Below are 16907 nucleotides of genomic sequence, written 5' to 3'. Positions count from 1 at the left end.
ATTTAATCACACAATATATATTTGGTCTTGCCAACAGACATGTGCCATGTGTGCATCTATTCAGAGTGGCATACATAAGGTTGAGGCAGCCAAATGTTAGTGAATACCAATGTATTAAATGAATATTGGTAATACTTTGCTTAAGTCATCTATCCAATTACATTAACTTGAGCCTTGTGGAGAAGCAGTCATATTCTTAAGTATAAAGTCCACATTAAACATTTCTATAAAGTTGATAAAGCAAGGCCACTCACTGAGCCACAAGAATGAGATCAAAATAATGTGTGTAATGACACTTCATCCAAAACTGTCAGTGCCAATGTAGGCATGACTCACATTTGAAGTATTTATAAAAAATGGAAACAATACCATAAAAAACATACATAACAGAATAAAACAACATGATATCTGAAAGGTATGGCCTATGACTTGTTAGGGTGTTCTAACTAAAAGACAGATCAAGGATATGGTATTTTTAGCAAGTGAAAAACATTTTAATCTAAATGGAAAGGAGACAGAAGTGGTGAAGCTATAGACCAGAGTATCTTACAGGAGTCAAGTGCATTAATCCTCCTTTAGCCTTTTCCTCCATGTTCCAGAGAAAAGGAGTCAACCTACAGAAGGGGACAGGGATAACACTCTGGTTAACTGGAGAGACACGATAGAGGGGATTATGGGAGATCAGCCGCAAAGCTTGTTAAATACTCTAATGAGTGCTTAAGCTCTAAACATTAATGTGCTCCTTTAAAACTAACAATGTTGTAGTAGAACATTTGCTTGCATAATATTCTCACCCTGAAAATCTGAGTGGAATTAAACACGTAGCAAGTGCACGCAAGCATCACTCCAGGCCCATCAACTCCACATCAAAGATGAGTGTAGCGTTTGGTGGGATTATGCCAGGATGACCTTTGCTCCCATAGGCAAAGTCTGGCGTGCAGGTCAGGGTTGCTCTCTGGCCCACGCTCATCTATGGGGAAGGTGAAACAGAGGGAATATGACATCAAAATCTTCAGAAATCATGTTCTGTAAATTACACCCATCAAAAAGCTACTCTGCGTTCCCAAATTAAATGGTTCAATCTTAAAAGTGAAGAACTAACGAAAACACCAAGACCTCCCTTACCTGACCAACCCCCTCCTCCCAACCACGGATCACCTCCTGTTTGCCGATCTTGAACTTGAAAGGCTTGCCTCTGTCCCGTGAAGAGTCAAACTTGGTTCCATCAGTCAGTGAGCCTGCCACAGAATTAAAAGGTTTGTAATACAGATATACAGCAAACTACCTTCACTTGTCCCCTCCCAAACAGCTAGCTAACTTGTAAGCCTCCATGGATTCAAAATATTTAATTGCAGATATTCATCTTCCGTTAGTGGCTAACTAGTAAAAATTACTAATACGACAATAGCTTACTTCTAAAACCAGATAAAAATGCAACTATCAATTAGCTAGCTGGTAAACGTTCAATTTTAAATCTAGCTAGCGGTAAAAAGATGGCTGGTTAGCTAGGATATAGCGACCTAGCGATTGACTAGCCATAGACCAACTGATTTAACTAACGTAAGCAAATTATCGAACTAATTGTTAGTTATTTTATCAGACAATATCACATTACAAATAACGAAGGGAGGACAAGGCACAAAATCGACTTTGTTGTCGACAAAAGTAGGCACCTGACAATGGCTATCCAACAATGCTAATGTAACTAGCGAGATATCAAGGCGGCGGTTAGCCTCCTAGCTTGCTCGCTGACTCACCGACATAATGCACAACGCATGTCTGTCCTTTTTTGGGAAATGTCTGTCCTAAAATATGAAAGAAAGGCCAACTGTTAGCAAGGCATTAGGTTAACTACCAAGTATTTTGAATTTATCAATATCCACTTGCCTAATATAATAATAATTGCAATTAATTCCTTACCATCACCCGGGGTTATGGTCACGATTTCTACTCCCATTTTGTCTCTCCGCCGCACACTACAATGAAAACGGAAAAGGACGTGCGTTCAGTTCACTTGAACGTTTGCTATATCCGGAACATTTTCTACTGAACGGAACTTTTCCAAAAACGTTCTTGATCTGGCGCAGGTGTGGCTTTAATGGGAAGTGGCCGTTCTGAAAGATTTCAACACACAACACCTCCGTATTTTCTACTTATTGTGTAAAGCTGAGTTTCCTTCCAGTCAACATTCCAGAATGTAAAAATATACTGAACGCAGCTTTAAAAGTCCAGTGCCCCGTTCAGAAGAAAACGTAGTGAAACGTTTAGTTAAACGTAAAAAGTGCATACTGTAATTTCAAACTCTCTGGTTGGTTTGTGGATGGAGCATGAAGATAAAATAAAATAAGAAGTCTAAATTATTAATAATATATTTGAAATTAATTGGGATTATATTTTGAGTGAAGTAAAATGATAAATCCATAAATTTATTATAATACAATAAAGTATTAAATAAGTGGATTCATTTTTACAGCTCCGGGGGAAAAATTAAGAGTCCACTGCACCTTTTTCTTTCCTTTCCAAAAAAGTTGAAAAGGAAAGTTGTGAGTGAGGAACAGAAGCTTTAATTTGAAGTGGTCTCTTAATTTTAACCCTTTTGTTCCTCACTCAAAAGCTTCCTTTTCAACTTTTTTGGAAAGGAAAGAAAAAGGTGCAGTGGTCTCTTAATTTTTGGCTAAAACCTCTTTGGTCCTCATGTTGACTGAAAGTGGTTAGCAGATTCCAAAGGAAAATTCTTTAGCTACAATAAAGACATTGACATTGACAAGTCTCATATGCCTGCACAAATAATGTGATGAAACAGAGCTGAAAAACCAAAAACACATGTCAACCCAACTGACCCAAACCTTTATTTCGATATGTTGAAATTTTTACTTCAAATTAATTGTTTTATTTCAAATCCAAACTTTGGTACAGAATATAGATACAAAATATTTTTCACTACTGAAAATGTATGTAAGAAAATACATTTCTTTTTTTCTAAAAGTATGTATACATGTACATATTTCCCCAGAAAATACAGCCCAAAAGAAATAAAGAAGATATACTGTTATGACACCATTGTTCATTTTCTTTTATTCTTTTCAGACCCATGTCATTTTGGATTTTCTTTTAGACTTGTTAAACATCAGATAATCAGATTTTTGTAAGCAGTCATTATGATCTGGCCTAGTATACCATGAAAGGTGATCAGAGTTAGGCTTAGAGTTAGGCTTAGAGTTAGTCTTAGAGTTAGTCTTAGAGTTAGGCTTAGAGTTAGGCTTAGAGTTAGGCTTAGAGTTAGGCTTAGAGTTAGGCTTAGAGTTAGGCTTAGATGGCTGGGATTTGAAATTGGGAATGGACTCCAGCGGATTGGAAATTCCTAAGGTTGACTTGTCTTGTCCTGACGGTCCTAAACAGCCTAGCAATTCTATCTTCTCTCTTTTGTTAGCAGAAGTTATCGCTTCAGCCCTGAATAAACAGAACACAAAAAGCTGTTAGTAGGCTATAGTGTTAATCATCATTCACCCACAACAGGTCAATAAGACAGGAGGTGTGGGACAAGATGTTTGATAATCATAAGCTTGGGATTTTGTGAGGGAAGGTGTGATTTTTAATTTAGGGAGGAAGGTTTTCTCATAGTACTGAAACACCATGTTAATAGCAGAGCTAATGTGACTCACTCTGTGCCGGGCTCTGTCTGGCAGTCCTCCATGACTGGGTACCGGTAGAAGAAGACCAACCCCACCAGTAGCAAGGTGATGGGCACAGGTGAAAACAACACAATCAGAGCAACCACCACTTTCTCACTCTGGCCACAGGCACTTGCATGGTACCCCACAAAGCTGCAATACAAACATGCATACATACAGTACAAACACAGATACATTATACAGTATGTACAGTACATACATAAAGATAATAGGATGTATTTCATTTTTACGTGATGAAGGGAAGATAAGGGAAATGCACAGCAGGACAAGGTAGATGTATGACTCACTGTAATGTCATGGTTGAGATTCCAACAGACAGGCTTCCCCCCAGCTTACTGCAGAAGGCATAGCAAGAGAAAAACAGGGGCTCAAGGTCCTTGCAGCAGGGGTTTCTCGCAACAAAGTCATCTACCACATCTGGGAGCATGGACCTACACAATGAATAATGAAAGAATGGCTTGCAAATCAGACCACATGCAGTTTACCTACCAAACCAACCATCTGAGGGAATTGATGTAAGTGTTAAACTGAGTACTCTGTCCAAGAGTCGAATCAACATATCGTAATATTCAACACTTGACAGTCTGTTATGGGGGTAATGAATTAGTCATGTCCTTTATCACAAGTCAGCAATGTGCGTGTTGAATGTCATTCAGAGTGACAGATGCAGAGACAGAACTGGAGCAGAGTGCAGTAGAGAGCAGAGACAGAGCCCTGAGCCAGACTGGAGGCCTTGTTGCTGCAATGCGCCGACTCACCAAGGCAAAAGAAACATGGCTGCCAGGCTAAACCCTAGCATCACACACATGTTTACAAAGACTGGCAGGTTACTGGGAACACAAGATATGACTGTTACAGCTGGGATGAAGAGCTGCAAAAAATACAAAAACATTTCTCACACACGATAAGCAATTCAAATGGACAAGCATAAACACTGACATGAAGTGAGAAAGAATATTGTGCTCACAGACAGGCCGATGAAGAGTGTGGTCTTCTTCCCAAACCGTACAAGGATTTCCTGCCACAGTGGAACAGCTATACTTGCTGCAATCTGGAAGAACAAACAATCATCCCACGATATAAAACACCAATGCATTTTTTCCCTTTAAGAGGATGCCAATTAGTGCTTAGTTTATATTAAAATTACAGCTTCACATACATACATAAAATCATAAAGAGTATTACATGCCGGATTGGACTAAAATGTAGTTTTTGGTTATCTGTGTATTTCTCCAACAGGCAGTCATGTGAATGCGAGGTTGACAGAACTGTGTAGCAACATGTAATGTCTTACCAGCAGAGCAAGGAGAAGGTGCTGAAATTGGGACCCAAGCCCAGCTACATGGATACAAAACAGTGCAAAGTTCCCCAAAGCCATCTAGGAAGGTGAACATGCAATTTAGTGGATTTCAGATGTGTATTTTTTTTATTGTTTATCTATTTGAAAACAGTAAAGGAGATGATTTACCTGGAAGGCAAGTGCAGCAAAGAACATACCAAGGACTAGTTGTTGTAATGGAATGTGGGACACTAGCAGCTTTAGAATGGACAGATAGGAACGATGTATTCTTTCCAGACTAGAGGGGGGAGCTGGAGTCAAAATCAGAGAGAGAAATTCGAAAATGAAACTCGAAAATGAAAGACATTTGCAGGATGTGTGTCAAAAGTGACATCTGCTCTGCAAAACATCCAGTCTTAATTGAGTTTTGACCCATGACTCACTCTGCTGCTCTTTTACCCCCAGAAAGAGGACCAGGCAGCAGAGGAAGTACAGTCCTCCCATGACAAGCGCTGATGTGAGGAAAGCCTGACGCTAGGGAAACACACACAAAACCTCACAGGTAAGCAAAACGACACAAACACCAATTACTCACTTGTATGCAAATGCATTATGCAAGCAAACACATAAATGAATAGAACAAGCTCACACACTTGAAAATCCAACATAGATGGAAGCACACAACAAACACACAAACAAGCACTCACCCAAACATTCCCTTTGTGGCCCTAAGAACAGTTAATTAGGGTGCAAAACGATATCCCTGGGACTACCTCACTTCAGCTGACAAAGAAACCCTGCTAAACCAACATGGCATAAGAATTCTCTGTACAGTGCTGAGTTCACTTAATGCTTGTCAAACGGGGGAGCGACTGCTCATGCCATGCCGGGTCGTGTCTCATGGCTGTGGTACCGTGGCCTGTAGCGTGTTCTCCTGCGTTGGGGGACTGCTGTGAGCCTGGCTCTGGTCCAGCTGCTGACAGGCCCCGTCCCTCTCCGTGTTGTACACAACCACAACCTGACCCTGAATCACAGAGGCCACCAGCATGGCCAGCATCTCCACGCTCATCCCTGTCACAGAGAGTGGGGGGGTCACGAAAGCACAGGTGCAGTATGGCTGGGAAAAAGAAAACGCGACAACGTTTTTATTGGATGTCATTAGGCGACGTCAGTGAAGGCAGCACTGTTGAGAGTGGGTGTAAAGCTCTTACTGTAGGCTGTGGCTGAGTCTCTGTCTCTCTGTGTTCCACCCAAGAACATGCTCAGTGAAAGGTACGGCACATGAAAACACTGTCAGGGGAGACACACAAAAACCATGGTGATGCTGCAAACAACCTGACACTAAATATAGAGGCACTAAATGTATCTTGTAACCATGGTCACGGTAAGACAGGAAGTGTATTATGCCTAGATAACCATAGTGTAGTGACCAGGGCCAGTTCTAGGCATAAGCCACATTAATGGTCACTTAAGGCCTGCAACTGCTAGGGAGCACCTGACCTCTAGAGGAGAGGGGCACCAAATCAAATTTTGCTTAGGGCCCCCAAAATGTCTAGAGCCAGACCTGATAGTGGCATAAAGGGAGGGACATGGTAATTCCTGTTATATACTGTAGGATCTGTGACAACCATATAACCATGCAGAGATCTGGCTTTAGAAACACATTAAATAACTAGTTTGGGATTTACCGTATACAGTAATATTATGATGATGATAAAGAATGCAATCAGGGGTTGAACATGTAATAAGATGACAAAGACTTGGAGATAGGGCTTAAGTGCCCATACCCTCGAGGAAGAGAAAGCAACAGGCTTGATGTTAAAAGGCTGTGGATCTTACAGTCATGAGAGTATGAAATAGGCAGCTTGCCATGAGGTACCAGGAAACACTGAATGCTTCAGACATGGAGCCTTGGGGCATAAACCACATCAGGACATAGGAGAAGACCCCAAAAGGCATGGAGAGAACAATCCTGAAAAACACACAAAGGGATGCTCTGAAGAACTACAGAAAAACTGTCTAAAATCATTGTCCGAAATCAGTCTGGAATAATTTCTGTCCTCTTACCATGGCATGAATTTGCCAATTGGTGTCAGAGAGCTGTGGCTCAGCAGGTACCCCACTAGGGGGTCGGTCAAAGCATCCCAGGCCCGACTCACAAACAGGATCAGTGACACGTAGAAGGCCTTTATCTGCAAAGAGCCAGGGACACAAAAGACTTGTTGGACAGAGAGTTCAGTCTAGAGACAGGCATGAGACAGTGGACAGACAGACAGAAAAAAAATTACAAAATACTAACCCGTACAACATCCAGCAGGAAGATCTGCCAGGAGAAGCTCATGGTAACAGTAGTAATCTGATACGGCACACCTCCCATGGCATAGCAGAGCTTTCTGGCAAGAGGAATCCCCTGAGGATCACCAGATTACCGAGGCATACATGGTCAGACATGCTTGTGATAGGATATTTAGAAAGGGAAACCAAGTTAAACAAATAAAGAGAAAGGGAGAGTGTGTCATACGAGATAGCGTTCCTCTGTTCCATTCAACCGCTGTACTAACACGTCGAAAACATAATATTAGGTAACATTTCAGGAGAAAATGTACATTCCATACAAATGTTTGTGTACTAAACACAGTAAAAGGTAGTTAACAGACGTTAGTTAATATATTTTGACTTTTAACACTCACCGTTGTCTTGCATGGATGACTGTCCTTGCGTGTGTTTTCATCTTGGCGATCAATATTGTAAGGGAATGAACGACTCCCCAAGGTCTGAAGTTGTTTGGTGAAATAAGTCTTGAAGTTGCTCATCCTTTGGAATGAGGCGTATGTAATGGTCACAGTAGTCCACTCCAGGTCACGATTTGCCTCTGTGACAGGACTAAGCTGTGTCCTAGAATGAATAGTTGTTTCTCTGCTTCTGACGAGAGGACCAACTGCTAGTGTCTGGTAACAATGGGCACATGCACACGCATTTGTGACCGTGCACACACCTTAATCCCTCACATCACCTCTCCGACCTCTTCCACCCACACACACCCACCCTCTCGTTGTTTCTGCTGCTCTGTCACTGGCCAACTCATCATCTCGAACAGGATTGTGCACTTTGGAGAAAGAAGCATTTAGCGCCACTTCCACCAAATGCTGGTTTCTTTCCTTGCCAGCACCCAACAATATTCGCCCCAATCTTGCTCAAATATTTAGATTTTCTTTTCTATTTTAATTAATTAGTTAGTTGTTTTTTCATTTTTCTTCTTTGCTGTAGAGTGCTTGTTTTTTTTAAAGCACTTAAAACTCATGTGTTTTAGTCATTATTGGAATCTCGCCAAACAACCATGTCCTTTTGGATGAGAGAAAACCCTGTTTCAGCCCAGTGAACCCACCCATGAAGAACCACAATGGCAGGAAATGGTAATCTAGAGACCCTAGAACCCCCTAGCAGAGTGTTTATGGAACTTTACATTGTACATGCAGACAACATTTTTCACATTTAGCCGATACTCTTATGCAGAACGAATTACATGAGCAATTAAGGTGAAGCACTATGTTTAAGTGTGCAATGACAGAGCGGTATTAAAACCACCAACCTTCTGCTTACTGGCACTGCACTCTAATCATTTGATTCTCGAGTGCCCTGGGCAAAGAGCAGACCAGGACCCTACGTATGGTGAATACAAAGGAGTCTGGTTATATCCAGTTTATCTGGGCCAGGTTATCACTTCTCCCATATGATTGCCTGGACTTTGTTGCATGTGGATGATTAACAGTGTAGGAAATCTACTGGCACATGCTTCCAAAAGTCTGAAGTTAACATTGCCACAACCTTGCTGGAGAAGATTAACAAGGGCTTCCATTGTAAACAGTACGCATAGTAACACTGGTACTGCAAAATCATGGACACAACAGTTCTACAAAACCTCTTCCACCCCAGATACAACACTTCAAAAACCCAGATAACAAATACATTAGCTCAGTTTGCCTTTCGAGGGTATTTATTTAGATGCAGAGAATGTCAACATCGAGTAACAAAGCAGTCCAACAGCAGCAGAACCAAAAGAAAATATTTGACAGCCCCAGTATGAGACAAATAAATATTGTTGCCAAAACATGAACAAATACTGTGAAACATTTCTCTTGACGAAAAGAGAACACAATTCTAATAACCAGTCAAATTGCAATTAGTTTCAATTGTTTAGGTGAAATGGGTGATATGATCAAGTACTGTACAAAGAACAAAAATACCTTGCACAAATCAGGTCCAACGCTAAATTGAAATTCACTTTCACAATCAGTCCCTTCCTTTGAATTGAATATTTTTATACAGGCATGTTTATACAGGCAGTTCACTAAGCAGGAACTGTGTTTAAACCATGTCAATGAAATTCCTTTGTATCCATGCCACTACAGTGTCTGTTCCAGCAACCACCTCCATGTCAAACTAATCCATTCTGATGACCCGGTTAGAGTTGTGATCACATAATTAACTGGTCCAGCTGGAAGGATCTCCCAGTCAACAGGAGCTCTCACCCAGTTGACTAAACTGAATTGGCAATATCCATGCTAGAATGTGTTTTCTCACAGTCATGTCCTCGAAGTATCTCCAGGGTTTAAAGTGTACCCCTATGCTTTTCTCCTCATGGCTCTACACGTTGGTGCTCTTGGCACTTTCCTTGGATTCACGGATACCATAAAGCCACTTGATTACTCTGGCGTTCCTCTCAATGACTGAAACACCGTAGGGAACCTCACCTTCCTTTTCCTCCTCTTCACCCACCTGGCCTGCACATTCTGACCCGGGAGCGCTCGCACTGCGGAACTGTGCGAGGGACGTGATGTCTGAGTGGGACCCCTTCAAAGCCTGCATCTCAGAAGGGTCCAGGCCACACAGGTTGAAGAACCGCTCCAGGTCAGTACCGGCCCGAGAGTAACGGTCACTCATGTCTGATTTGGAACGGGTCAGGGAGGGACGTTTCCTGGTGCTACCAGAGGACAGGCGCGTGATCGACGGGGACGGTGGGAGTACTGGGGAGTCGGCTGGGAACTTAAAGGATCTAGCCGGCGAGGTTGGAGTGCGGTCTTGTGGTGGCGGGGCTGGTACAGGTTTAAGGGGTGCCGGGCCCGGTGGGTAAGTTGTTCGGGGATGGAAGAGACGCAGGGGCGACTTGGCTTGGTGGATCTGGGTGTGTGAATGCAGGGGAAGACGCATCTGCAGCGGTGCTCTGAGGGAGGTCCTCGTGGCTGTGGTGTGTTGGGGTATGACGTCCACTCTACGTATGGTGGCTGCAGTGGGAGACCCAGTGGGACTTGCTTTGGCCAAGGCATTTAGTCCCACTTTGACAGGGGTGGAGCTCCGGGGGCACAGGGTTGGGATCCCCTCCGTGGGACAGGTGGAGCTGGTGGTTGTGGTAGGGTTGTCAGGGGCCTGATTACTCCCCTTCTGGTCCCCGGTGGGGATGCTTGGGGAGGCGAGGGGAGTTTCCGCTTCGGTCTCCCCGTTGATCAGGTTACTCAGATGTTCGAGGTCAAGCGGAGCGCTTCCTAGCTGGGTGTAGTTAGGGCGAGGGGTCAGGGCCTTCCGCGTGGGGGCCAGGGTGGCGGCCGGGGACATCAGGGGTTTGCGTATGACGGGTGGAGGCACTTTGACTGGCTGCTGCCGGGAGAGGGCCGCCTGGCTCTTGACGTATTTTGCTTTGTCGGCCGCCAGCCTCTCCACCGCGCTTTGTCTGGGTTCAGCTGGTGCAGCTGTCCTTGGCTGCAGGCGGAGGCGGTTGGGCGTGTGAACGCTGCTGGAGGTGGCTGTTCCGGCAGCAGCAGGCCTTGCTGCAGCTGGCCGCCTCGCGACAGCCCGGACTGTCTCCACAGGCATGCTGGAAGTGGGGGAGGCAGCACCACTGGCCTGGTTAATCTTTAGCTCGGTTCTGTCTCGTTATGGTTTTTTGGGGGGGGGGGCACCCAAAGTCAAACATATTTAGACGCCATCAATTCAGGATCAAACTGTCCCCTACAATGAAGTCCATAGACGTAAACCTGACACTGATATGATACCGTATTCTTCCAGTACCAGCGGGGCCTCGCTTGAGTCCTGGTGGCCTAAAGTTTGGACGCAAAAGGAGAAACTCCATCAGACAACAGTGAACAGTGAAGCGTCAGATAAATGTTGGATCAACAGACCCTAACATACAAGCTAGCGATCAATACAAATACTCAGTTACCTCAGACACTCAGGGAGCAAAAGTCGGTCAGTCCAAACCACTCCTAAAGATAATACCCCAATGGCACGTATACTTCAACTCACACAAAGCACTTAAAGAGACCATGTCTGACTCAGGGATTTTGTTAGCAGTAGTGGAACATCCCACTGCACTCACTGAACCCCAGGGGGGATGCAGCCAATTACAGAACAGAATGTTACATCTGAATGAAAACAGGTGTGGGGCGGACGCAGGCCATTGGTTGTGGGTCCAAACATTTTAGAACAATGTCATCCTCCACCCCCTTGATCTAAAGACTAACGCACAATAAACTCACACACTTCATTTTCATTCACTGTGAGGCAAGTGAAGGCGGAGATTAAGACAGGACTAAAGAAAATGGTGGGGGTCTCCACAGTTGTCAATTATCTATTGTTTAGACGAATACTCAGACAGAGCCTATCACATGCAGCAACAGCTGTTAGAGCAGAACAATGCCACCCTATCTTTAAATAAAGCTCCCAGTTGGTAGGGGGTTGTGCTAGGTTTCCTTGACTGCAGACCCCAGACTTGTATGTTTGTTTTTTATATCTCTGAAACCATAGCCCTTGAACCATGTAGGTGATAGTGGACTTATCATGAATGTGTTTTTATATTGTTTAGCTTTGAAAAGCACAAATAATGCAACCAAAAAAAAATACCTGTACATTTACTGAAGATCATATTTATGACTATATTTATGTAAACATTAACTTGGGTTTCCAAAGAGTTGGGTCAGGCAAAGGTTGCATGTGTCTGGCCCTTCTGGCAAATGCTAACTTTAGGAATGTTAAGTATATGATTAACTTCTAAAAATGGATCCAATTGGCAAAGTGCAATCTTATTGGACAAAGCAAAAATCTACAGAAAGAACATACAATCCACCTTGTGAGACCAAGCTTATACAGGCAATATAGCTCTCATGGTTAACTTCCCTCTTACCTTCAATTCCCTATCTTTTCATCTTCCTACACTCCTACTGTACACACAGTATAATTTAATGGTCAATAAAGCATTGTTTTATTAGTCTTAGTTCAACACTGAACACACAAAGGTATGCAACGTAATGTAAAACTAAGAAAACAGATTGTTCTACTTCAACCCAGTGTCATGTCTCAGCTTGTTCCGTTCAGGAAGAAAAAAATACACCTAACACCATTGGTTGAACCAGGAAGTTAATGACAAAAAGAGACAAATGGAACATCTGCCAGGTGAATTAATGAAACAGAAACCACACACATACACACTCTTGTCTTTTAAGACTACCCAGACATTTAATGCAAGTTATTCAGTTCTGTTTGCTTGAAGACTTTGGTTACTTAGACAACCTCACATTTACTTTGGCTTTACGCTATAATGACGACTCACCTTTAGAATGGAAGTTGAATCTTACAGCTCCCCAGTGAAACTCTGGGCCTCTCATAGCCCAGGACACCACAACAGAGGACAAGAACTGCAGAATTTTACTGTATAGTGTGAAACAGTTCCAGAATGGAAGGGGTGGCAACCGACCAGCCAAACCTGTCAGACTGCTTGTGTGCTCCTCCCTCCCCCACCTGACTGGTACTCAGACCAATCACTACGGAAGTGGACTGGGTACTTCTGTCATGTGACAATGGTAGTTTCAATCGATTTAATAATAAATGAAAGCAAAGAGTCCTTTTCAACAAATGTATTTATCCTATTAAGGAATTTATGAAACTTTTTTTCTAGTAGTTTCAGAAAGGTGAAAATTTGATTGAATAGTGTTTTATATTTAACAAAAGAAAAACACTGAAAAACAGGAACCAGCACCCAAGAGTATAAAAAATATTAACAGGACTTAAAAGTAATAAAACAGATCTAAAAATATACACATTTCTTTTTCTGAACATATCATACAATCACCTAGGGATGCTATATATCAAGATGGAAACCTCTAGAAGATACATAAAAACACACTGCACAAACCAACATTCAGCCCACGTCATTGTGTACAAAGCACTGACACACTTTTTGGTACTCCTTCTTGTCCCAGAGGTTAATAATGGTAACAATGCCAATGAGGAAAATAGAAGGATGGTGACCAACCATTGGCTAAAAGCATAACCTTTATATCTACATTGGCTTGGTGGAATGATGTGGTTGAGAAAAACCACTACCCCTCTTGCTAAAAAAACTTTCAGTATGTTGAATTTGAAAAAGGGCCAAAGAACAGCTGATTCTTAAGTCCTCTTATATATGGTCTTGTTTAAAAATACAATGATCAGTCACAATAACTTGACAACAAATGCTTACATGTATACTGGAATGTAAGAGCTCCTAGAGAACATCCTGCTTGTTCTTAACATGCACTAAGGGCTCACAGTAACGTTGTCTTTGAGAAGCTTCCAGAACGTCCTAGACAGATGCTTATTTCATTCTGCTGTGCAAAATAGTGGCCGAAACAATTTACAAACACAAAACAACATGTCTGTGTTTCAGTGTCTCAGTTCAGGCTGTCTTTAAATTATTCAGTAAATTAGTGTTGTGATTCTCATTTTTCAAAGAAATTCTAATTCATGCTACAGATTTATTTTTGTGATACAGGGCACTGGTTTTTAATGTGTTGAAAACAGAACTTCCTCTGTGAGGGTCAAAGTTAGGAGATGGCACAGTTTTTGTCTTTGTCCTTTGCACCAAGGCTATTTGCCCTCCTTCTTCTCAGGCTGTTTCTCAACCCCATGCGCTTCTCTCCTTCTCGGTCTTCATCCCCCTCGCCCTCCCGCTCTCCATCCACAGACCTTGGCCTTCGGGTTAGCTGGGGTGGGAGGGGAATGGGCTGTCCCAGGAAGTAACCCTCCTCCTCAGAGTCTGAGGAGGAGGAGCATGTGGAGCAGGAGTCCTCGTGTTTATTGTCCTGTGCCGGCTGGAGGCTGAGTGACGGTGGCTCTAAGCTGCCTGGGGACGAGAGGGACGTCCTCTCCCTCCCTCCTCTCCATTCTAGAGCGTCCAGATGGGGCCGGTCAGAACGAGAGTGACGAAAGCGTGTCTCTGTGCCAGGGTGGAGAGTAGAGTGGGAGGGCACACGGCCACGGTTCCACCCGCGCCGTAAACTGCGATGTTGGTAGGAACCATCTGTAAGGAGATTATAAACAATTATAAACAGTTGGCAGTTGTGCGAAAACTAAAAAAAGGTAAATAAGAAGAATTATTCCAACTCTTACCCAGCAGGTCCATTTGAGGTGGAATGCCCTTTTGCATATGTAACCTGCATCCAAAACCTCCATCTTCTTCCTCCCCCTCTGCATGTTCTTCATCCCCATCTCGTCTATCTTCATCCTCCTCCTCTTCCTCCTCCTCCTCATCTTCATCCACAGAGTAGCTGCAACTGATTGGCTCTCGGAAGCTGACCCTGGGTATCCCGCTCCGGCCTGGCTGGGGGCTAAGGTCAGGGGGGCTGGGATCTGGTTGGGGCAGGCTCGGCCTGCTGGTCACATCCTGGGATTTGGTGGGGGGAGAGGGAGGGAGGGGCTGAGGGTCAACAGTACTGGAGGTGTTTAGTAATGGAGGCAACGAGAAGTTCCTCGGGGGAGGAAACACTGGGAAGAGGGAGACAGAACAAATAAAACAGTTAAAAAACGATTCAACACAATACCTAGAGGTGAGAATGGAGTCACAGAATATTATAGTTTGTGATGTTTGAGGGCCTGAATGCGGATTGGCTGAAATTGGCTGAATGCAGATTGGCTGAAAGCCGTGGTATATATCATGTGAATGGAAAACAAACAATCTGTTACTGTTCTAATTACAGTGGTAACCAGTTTAGAAAAAGGCACATAAAGGGTTTGTGGTATACAGTCAATATATCATGGCTAAAGTCTGTATCATGCCATGGTATATTGACCATATATATCACACATCCTCTGGCTTTATAGCTTAACCCTTGTGCGCCCCTTTGGCATTTTTGTAAATTTTTGGGGATCATTTGGTTTGTGTTGCAGCTAAGGGCATTATTTTTTGGCAGAACTCTTATTTTTAGTAAAATTTTTGATATCCAATGTCTTTAACTCTTTCATGTCTTTCATACTCTGGTTATGATTTTTTCACACTCTTCACACCTTCGTGGACAAAAATTTCCCATTGACTTCCATTAAAAAAAAAAAAGTTTTATCTCACTGCCATTAGAGTATAAAACCATGCATTCTGTAATGTAGTGATATTTGAAATTTAGACTGTATTCCACCACACACACGCACAAGCACAAGCACACACACGCACAAGCACAAGCACACACCAAAACTCTTGGTGCACCTTGGTAGTCACATGGCTCAAACATTTTTTATAATAAATACAAGAATTTCAACCATTGGCCTACAATGGGAAAATGGTTGAATCTGGTTGAACATATATCACTACTTTTCTTCCAAAATGAAATGCTTACATTACAGAATGCATGGTTTTATACTCTAATGGAAGTGAGATAACAAAATGTCAATGGGGACATTTTTGTCCACGGTGTCCAAAAACGCATATTTTTTATTATGCATAAAATATGCTAATGCAATCAAATCAATTTTGTTGCTAATCTTTGACATATCCATGACTCTAATCACCACCAAAGCCCCATGCCCCTACTATTTATTATACGGAAAAGCTAATTTTTTTAAAATTAGTTTTTGTAATAAACAATGAGGTAATTCAAACAATCAAAATGCCATTTAAAGGGTTAAAATCCTGAAAATGATTGAATGTTTGGAAACATATGATGCAGGTATTGAAAGTGACACTCTGCTGAACAATGTACCCATATGTAATACCTTGCATACCTTGACTAGTCCTCTCCACCCAGTTCCCACAGTCTTTTGCAGTAGACGTTCCTCTACTGAAACTAGTGACAGGATGTCTAGCATGGCCGTTGAGCTCTCCTTTACACTCCAGACTACTGGCCGGCTGCTTGCCGGAGTCTCCGGGGTGTAAACTACTGAGTGACTGGTCGACAGGCCAAGAAGGTGCCCAACCATTGGCTAACTGACAGTGGGGAAGCGGAGAGTAGGACCCTCTGAGGTTAGGATGACCGTTGAGTGTTGGGGGAGCTTCATTTAGAACAGTAGAAGAGATGTGAACACCTGAGGAGATAGAGATACATTGCCCTTTGTCAGGATTGAAAGGTCATTTTAATGTATCCCCCTCCCTGCTTTGGATGAAAGCTTGCTCAATAATAAAACATATATATTTTTATTTCCTGCAGGCTGTGTTGTGCTTGTCTGTTATTCCATTGCTGTTACATCAAATGACCAGCATAACAGTGCCACCTGCGTTCCTGTGTGTAACACTGTACCTCTATCTCCCATTGTAGAGTGAATGTAGTCTTGTCCCTGAAAAAAAGGGTTGCTGGCTCCCTCTGGTGGCGGCTGTGCGGTGCAGCGCTGCTGCTTCTGGGCCTTCTCAGCTGTCTCACAACGTCTTGTGTGCGGATGCCGGCTCTGGAGAGCTGAGTCACACGAGTCCGAGTTATCTGGGTCCTCCCCCAGGGAGCAGGGCCTGGAGCAGAAGATGAGGCCCCCGCGCGGGAGGAAGGGACGCCCCAGCAGGGGGAGCCGACAGCGGGCACAGCAGAAGCAGGACTCGGCAGCGTGCCAGTGCTGGCCTTCATAGGTCATCTGCCCCTGGTCTATACCTGGAAGACAAAGACACAGGCAATGAGGAAGTGGATGTCTGTGTATAAACTTGGGAAATGTGAAGT

At 43.2% G+C, this 16907-nt stretch overlaps 4 protein-coding genes across 9 annotated transcripts in view; all 4 read right to left on the bottom strand.

The window, feature by feature from the left end:
• Positions 1–178: 178 nt before the first annotated feature.
• fkbp1aa (FKBP prolyl isomerase 1Aa) lies at positions 179–1983 on the bottom strand. The gene is given in 5 exon segments (NM_001310969.1): positions 179–614; positions 795–970; positions 1126–1238; positions 1758–1805; positions 1921–1983. Coding segments are annotated over 4 exon segments (327 nt in total). The 5' UTR covers positions 1958–1983; the 3' UTR covers positions 179–614; positions 795–841.
• A 1024-nt stretch (positions 1984–3007) lies between these two features.
• mfsd2al2 (major facilitator superfamily domain containing 2a-like 2) lies at positions 3008–8413 on the bottom strand. The gene is made up of 14 exons (XM_010890661.4): positions 7662–8413; positions 7271–7381; positions 7039–7163; positions 6811–6943; positions 6183–6261; positions 5885–6042; positions 5415–5505; positions 5161–5282; positions 4987–5070; positions 4660–4743; positions 4451–4563; positions 3980–4123; positions 3663–3824; positions 3008–3450 (listed from the first exon to the last, which is right to left on the bottom strand). The coding sequence occupies exons 1-14, from the start codon at positions 7782–7784 to the stop codon at positions 3084–3086; spliced, it is 1896 nt and encodes a 631-aa protein (XP_010888963.4). The 5' UTR covers positions 7785–8413; the 3' UTR covers positions 3008–3083.
• A 530-nt stretch (positions 8414–8943) lies between these two features.
• Positions 8944–12789, bottom strand: fam110a (family with sequence similarity 110 member A). The gene is made up of 2 exons (XM_010890662.3): positions 12572–12789; positions 8944–11063 (listed from the first exon to the last, which is right to left on the bottom strand). The coding sequence occupies exon 2, from the start codon at positions 10837–10839 to the stop codon at positions 9616–9618; it is 1224 nt and encodes a 407-aa protein (XP_010888964.1). The 5' UTR covers positions 10840–11063; positions 12572–12789; the 3' UTR covers positions 8944–9615.
• An 87-nt stretch (positions 12790–12876) lies between these two features.
• The window catches only part of prickle3 (prickle homolog 3), a 28489-nt gene continuing 24458 nt past the window's right edge, over positions 12877–16907 (bottom strand). For 5 of the 6 annotated variants that reach the window (XM_034296065.1, XM_034296066.1, XM_034296069.1 and 2 more), the window contains 4 exons: positions 16503–16841; positions 15982–16290; positions 14389–14763; positions 12877–14299 (listed from right to left, as the gene is read on the bottom strand). In XM_034296065.1, coding sequence (XP_034151956.1) covers positions 13824–14299; positions 14389–14763; positions 15982–16290; positions 16503–16841 — 1499 coding nt within the window. In that variant the 3' untranslated portion in view covers positions 12877–13823. The remainder of the gene's footprint in view (positions 14300–14388; positions 14764–15981; positions 16291–16502; positions 16842–16907) is intronic. The other variant, XM_010890664.3, reaches the window with a different exon arrangement.

The sequence above is a fragment of the Esox lucius genome, chromosome 12 (assembly GCF_011004845.1).
Source record: "Esox lucius isolate fEsoLuc1 chromosome 12, fEsoLuc1.pri, whole genome shotgun sequence".
NCBI classification, from domain to species: domain Eukaryota; kingdom Metazoa; phylum Chordata; class Actinopteri; order Esociformes; family Esocidae; genus Esox; species Esox lucius.
Note: the sequence above shows the minus strand (reverse complement) of the source record. Positions and strands in the feature narration are given on the sequence as shown.

What these genes read in the sequence shown, in the direction of transcription:
- mfsd2al2 (XM_010890661.4), bottom strand. Translation starts at nt 7,784, where the DNA reads ATGAGCAACTTCAAGACTTATTTCACCAAACAACTTCAGACCTTGGGG. An exon ending in AGACTCAGCCACAGCCTACA is followed by an intron (nt 6,043 to 6,182) that starts GTAAGAGCTTTA and finishes TCTCTGTGACAG; the next exon opens with GGATGAGCGTGGAGATGCTG. An exon ending in TTGCTGCACTTGCCTTCCAG is followed by an intron (nt 5,071 to 5,160) that starts GTAAATCATCTC and finishes TCACCTTCCTAG; the next exon opens with ATGGCTTTGGGGAACTTTGC.
- fam110a (XM_010890662.3), bottom strand. Translation starts at nt 10,839, where the DNA reads ATGCCTGTGGAGACAGTCCGGGCTGTCGCGAGGCGGCCAGCTGCAGCA.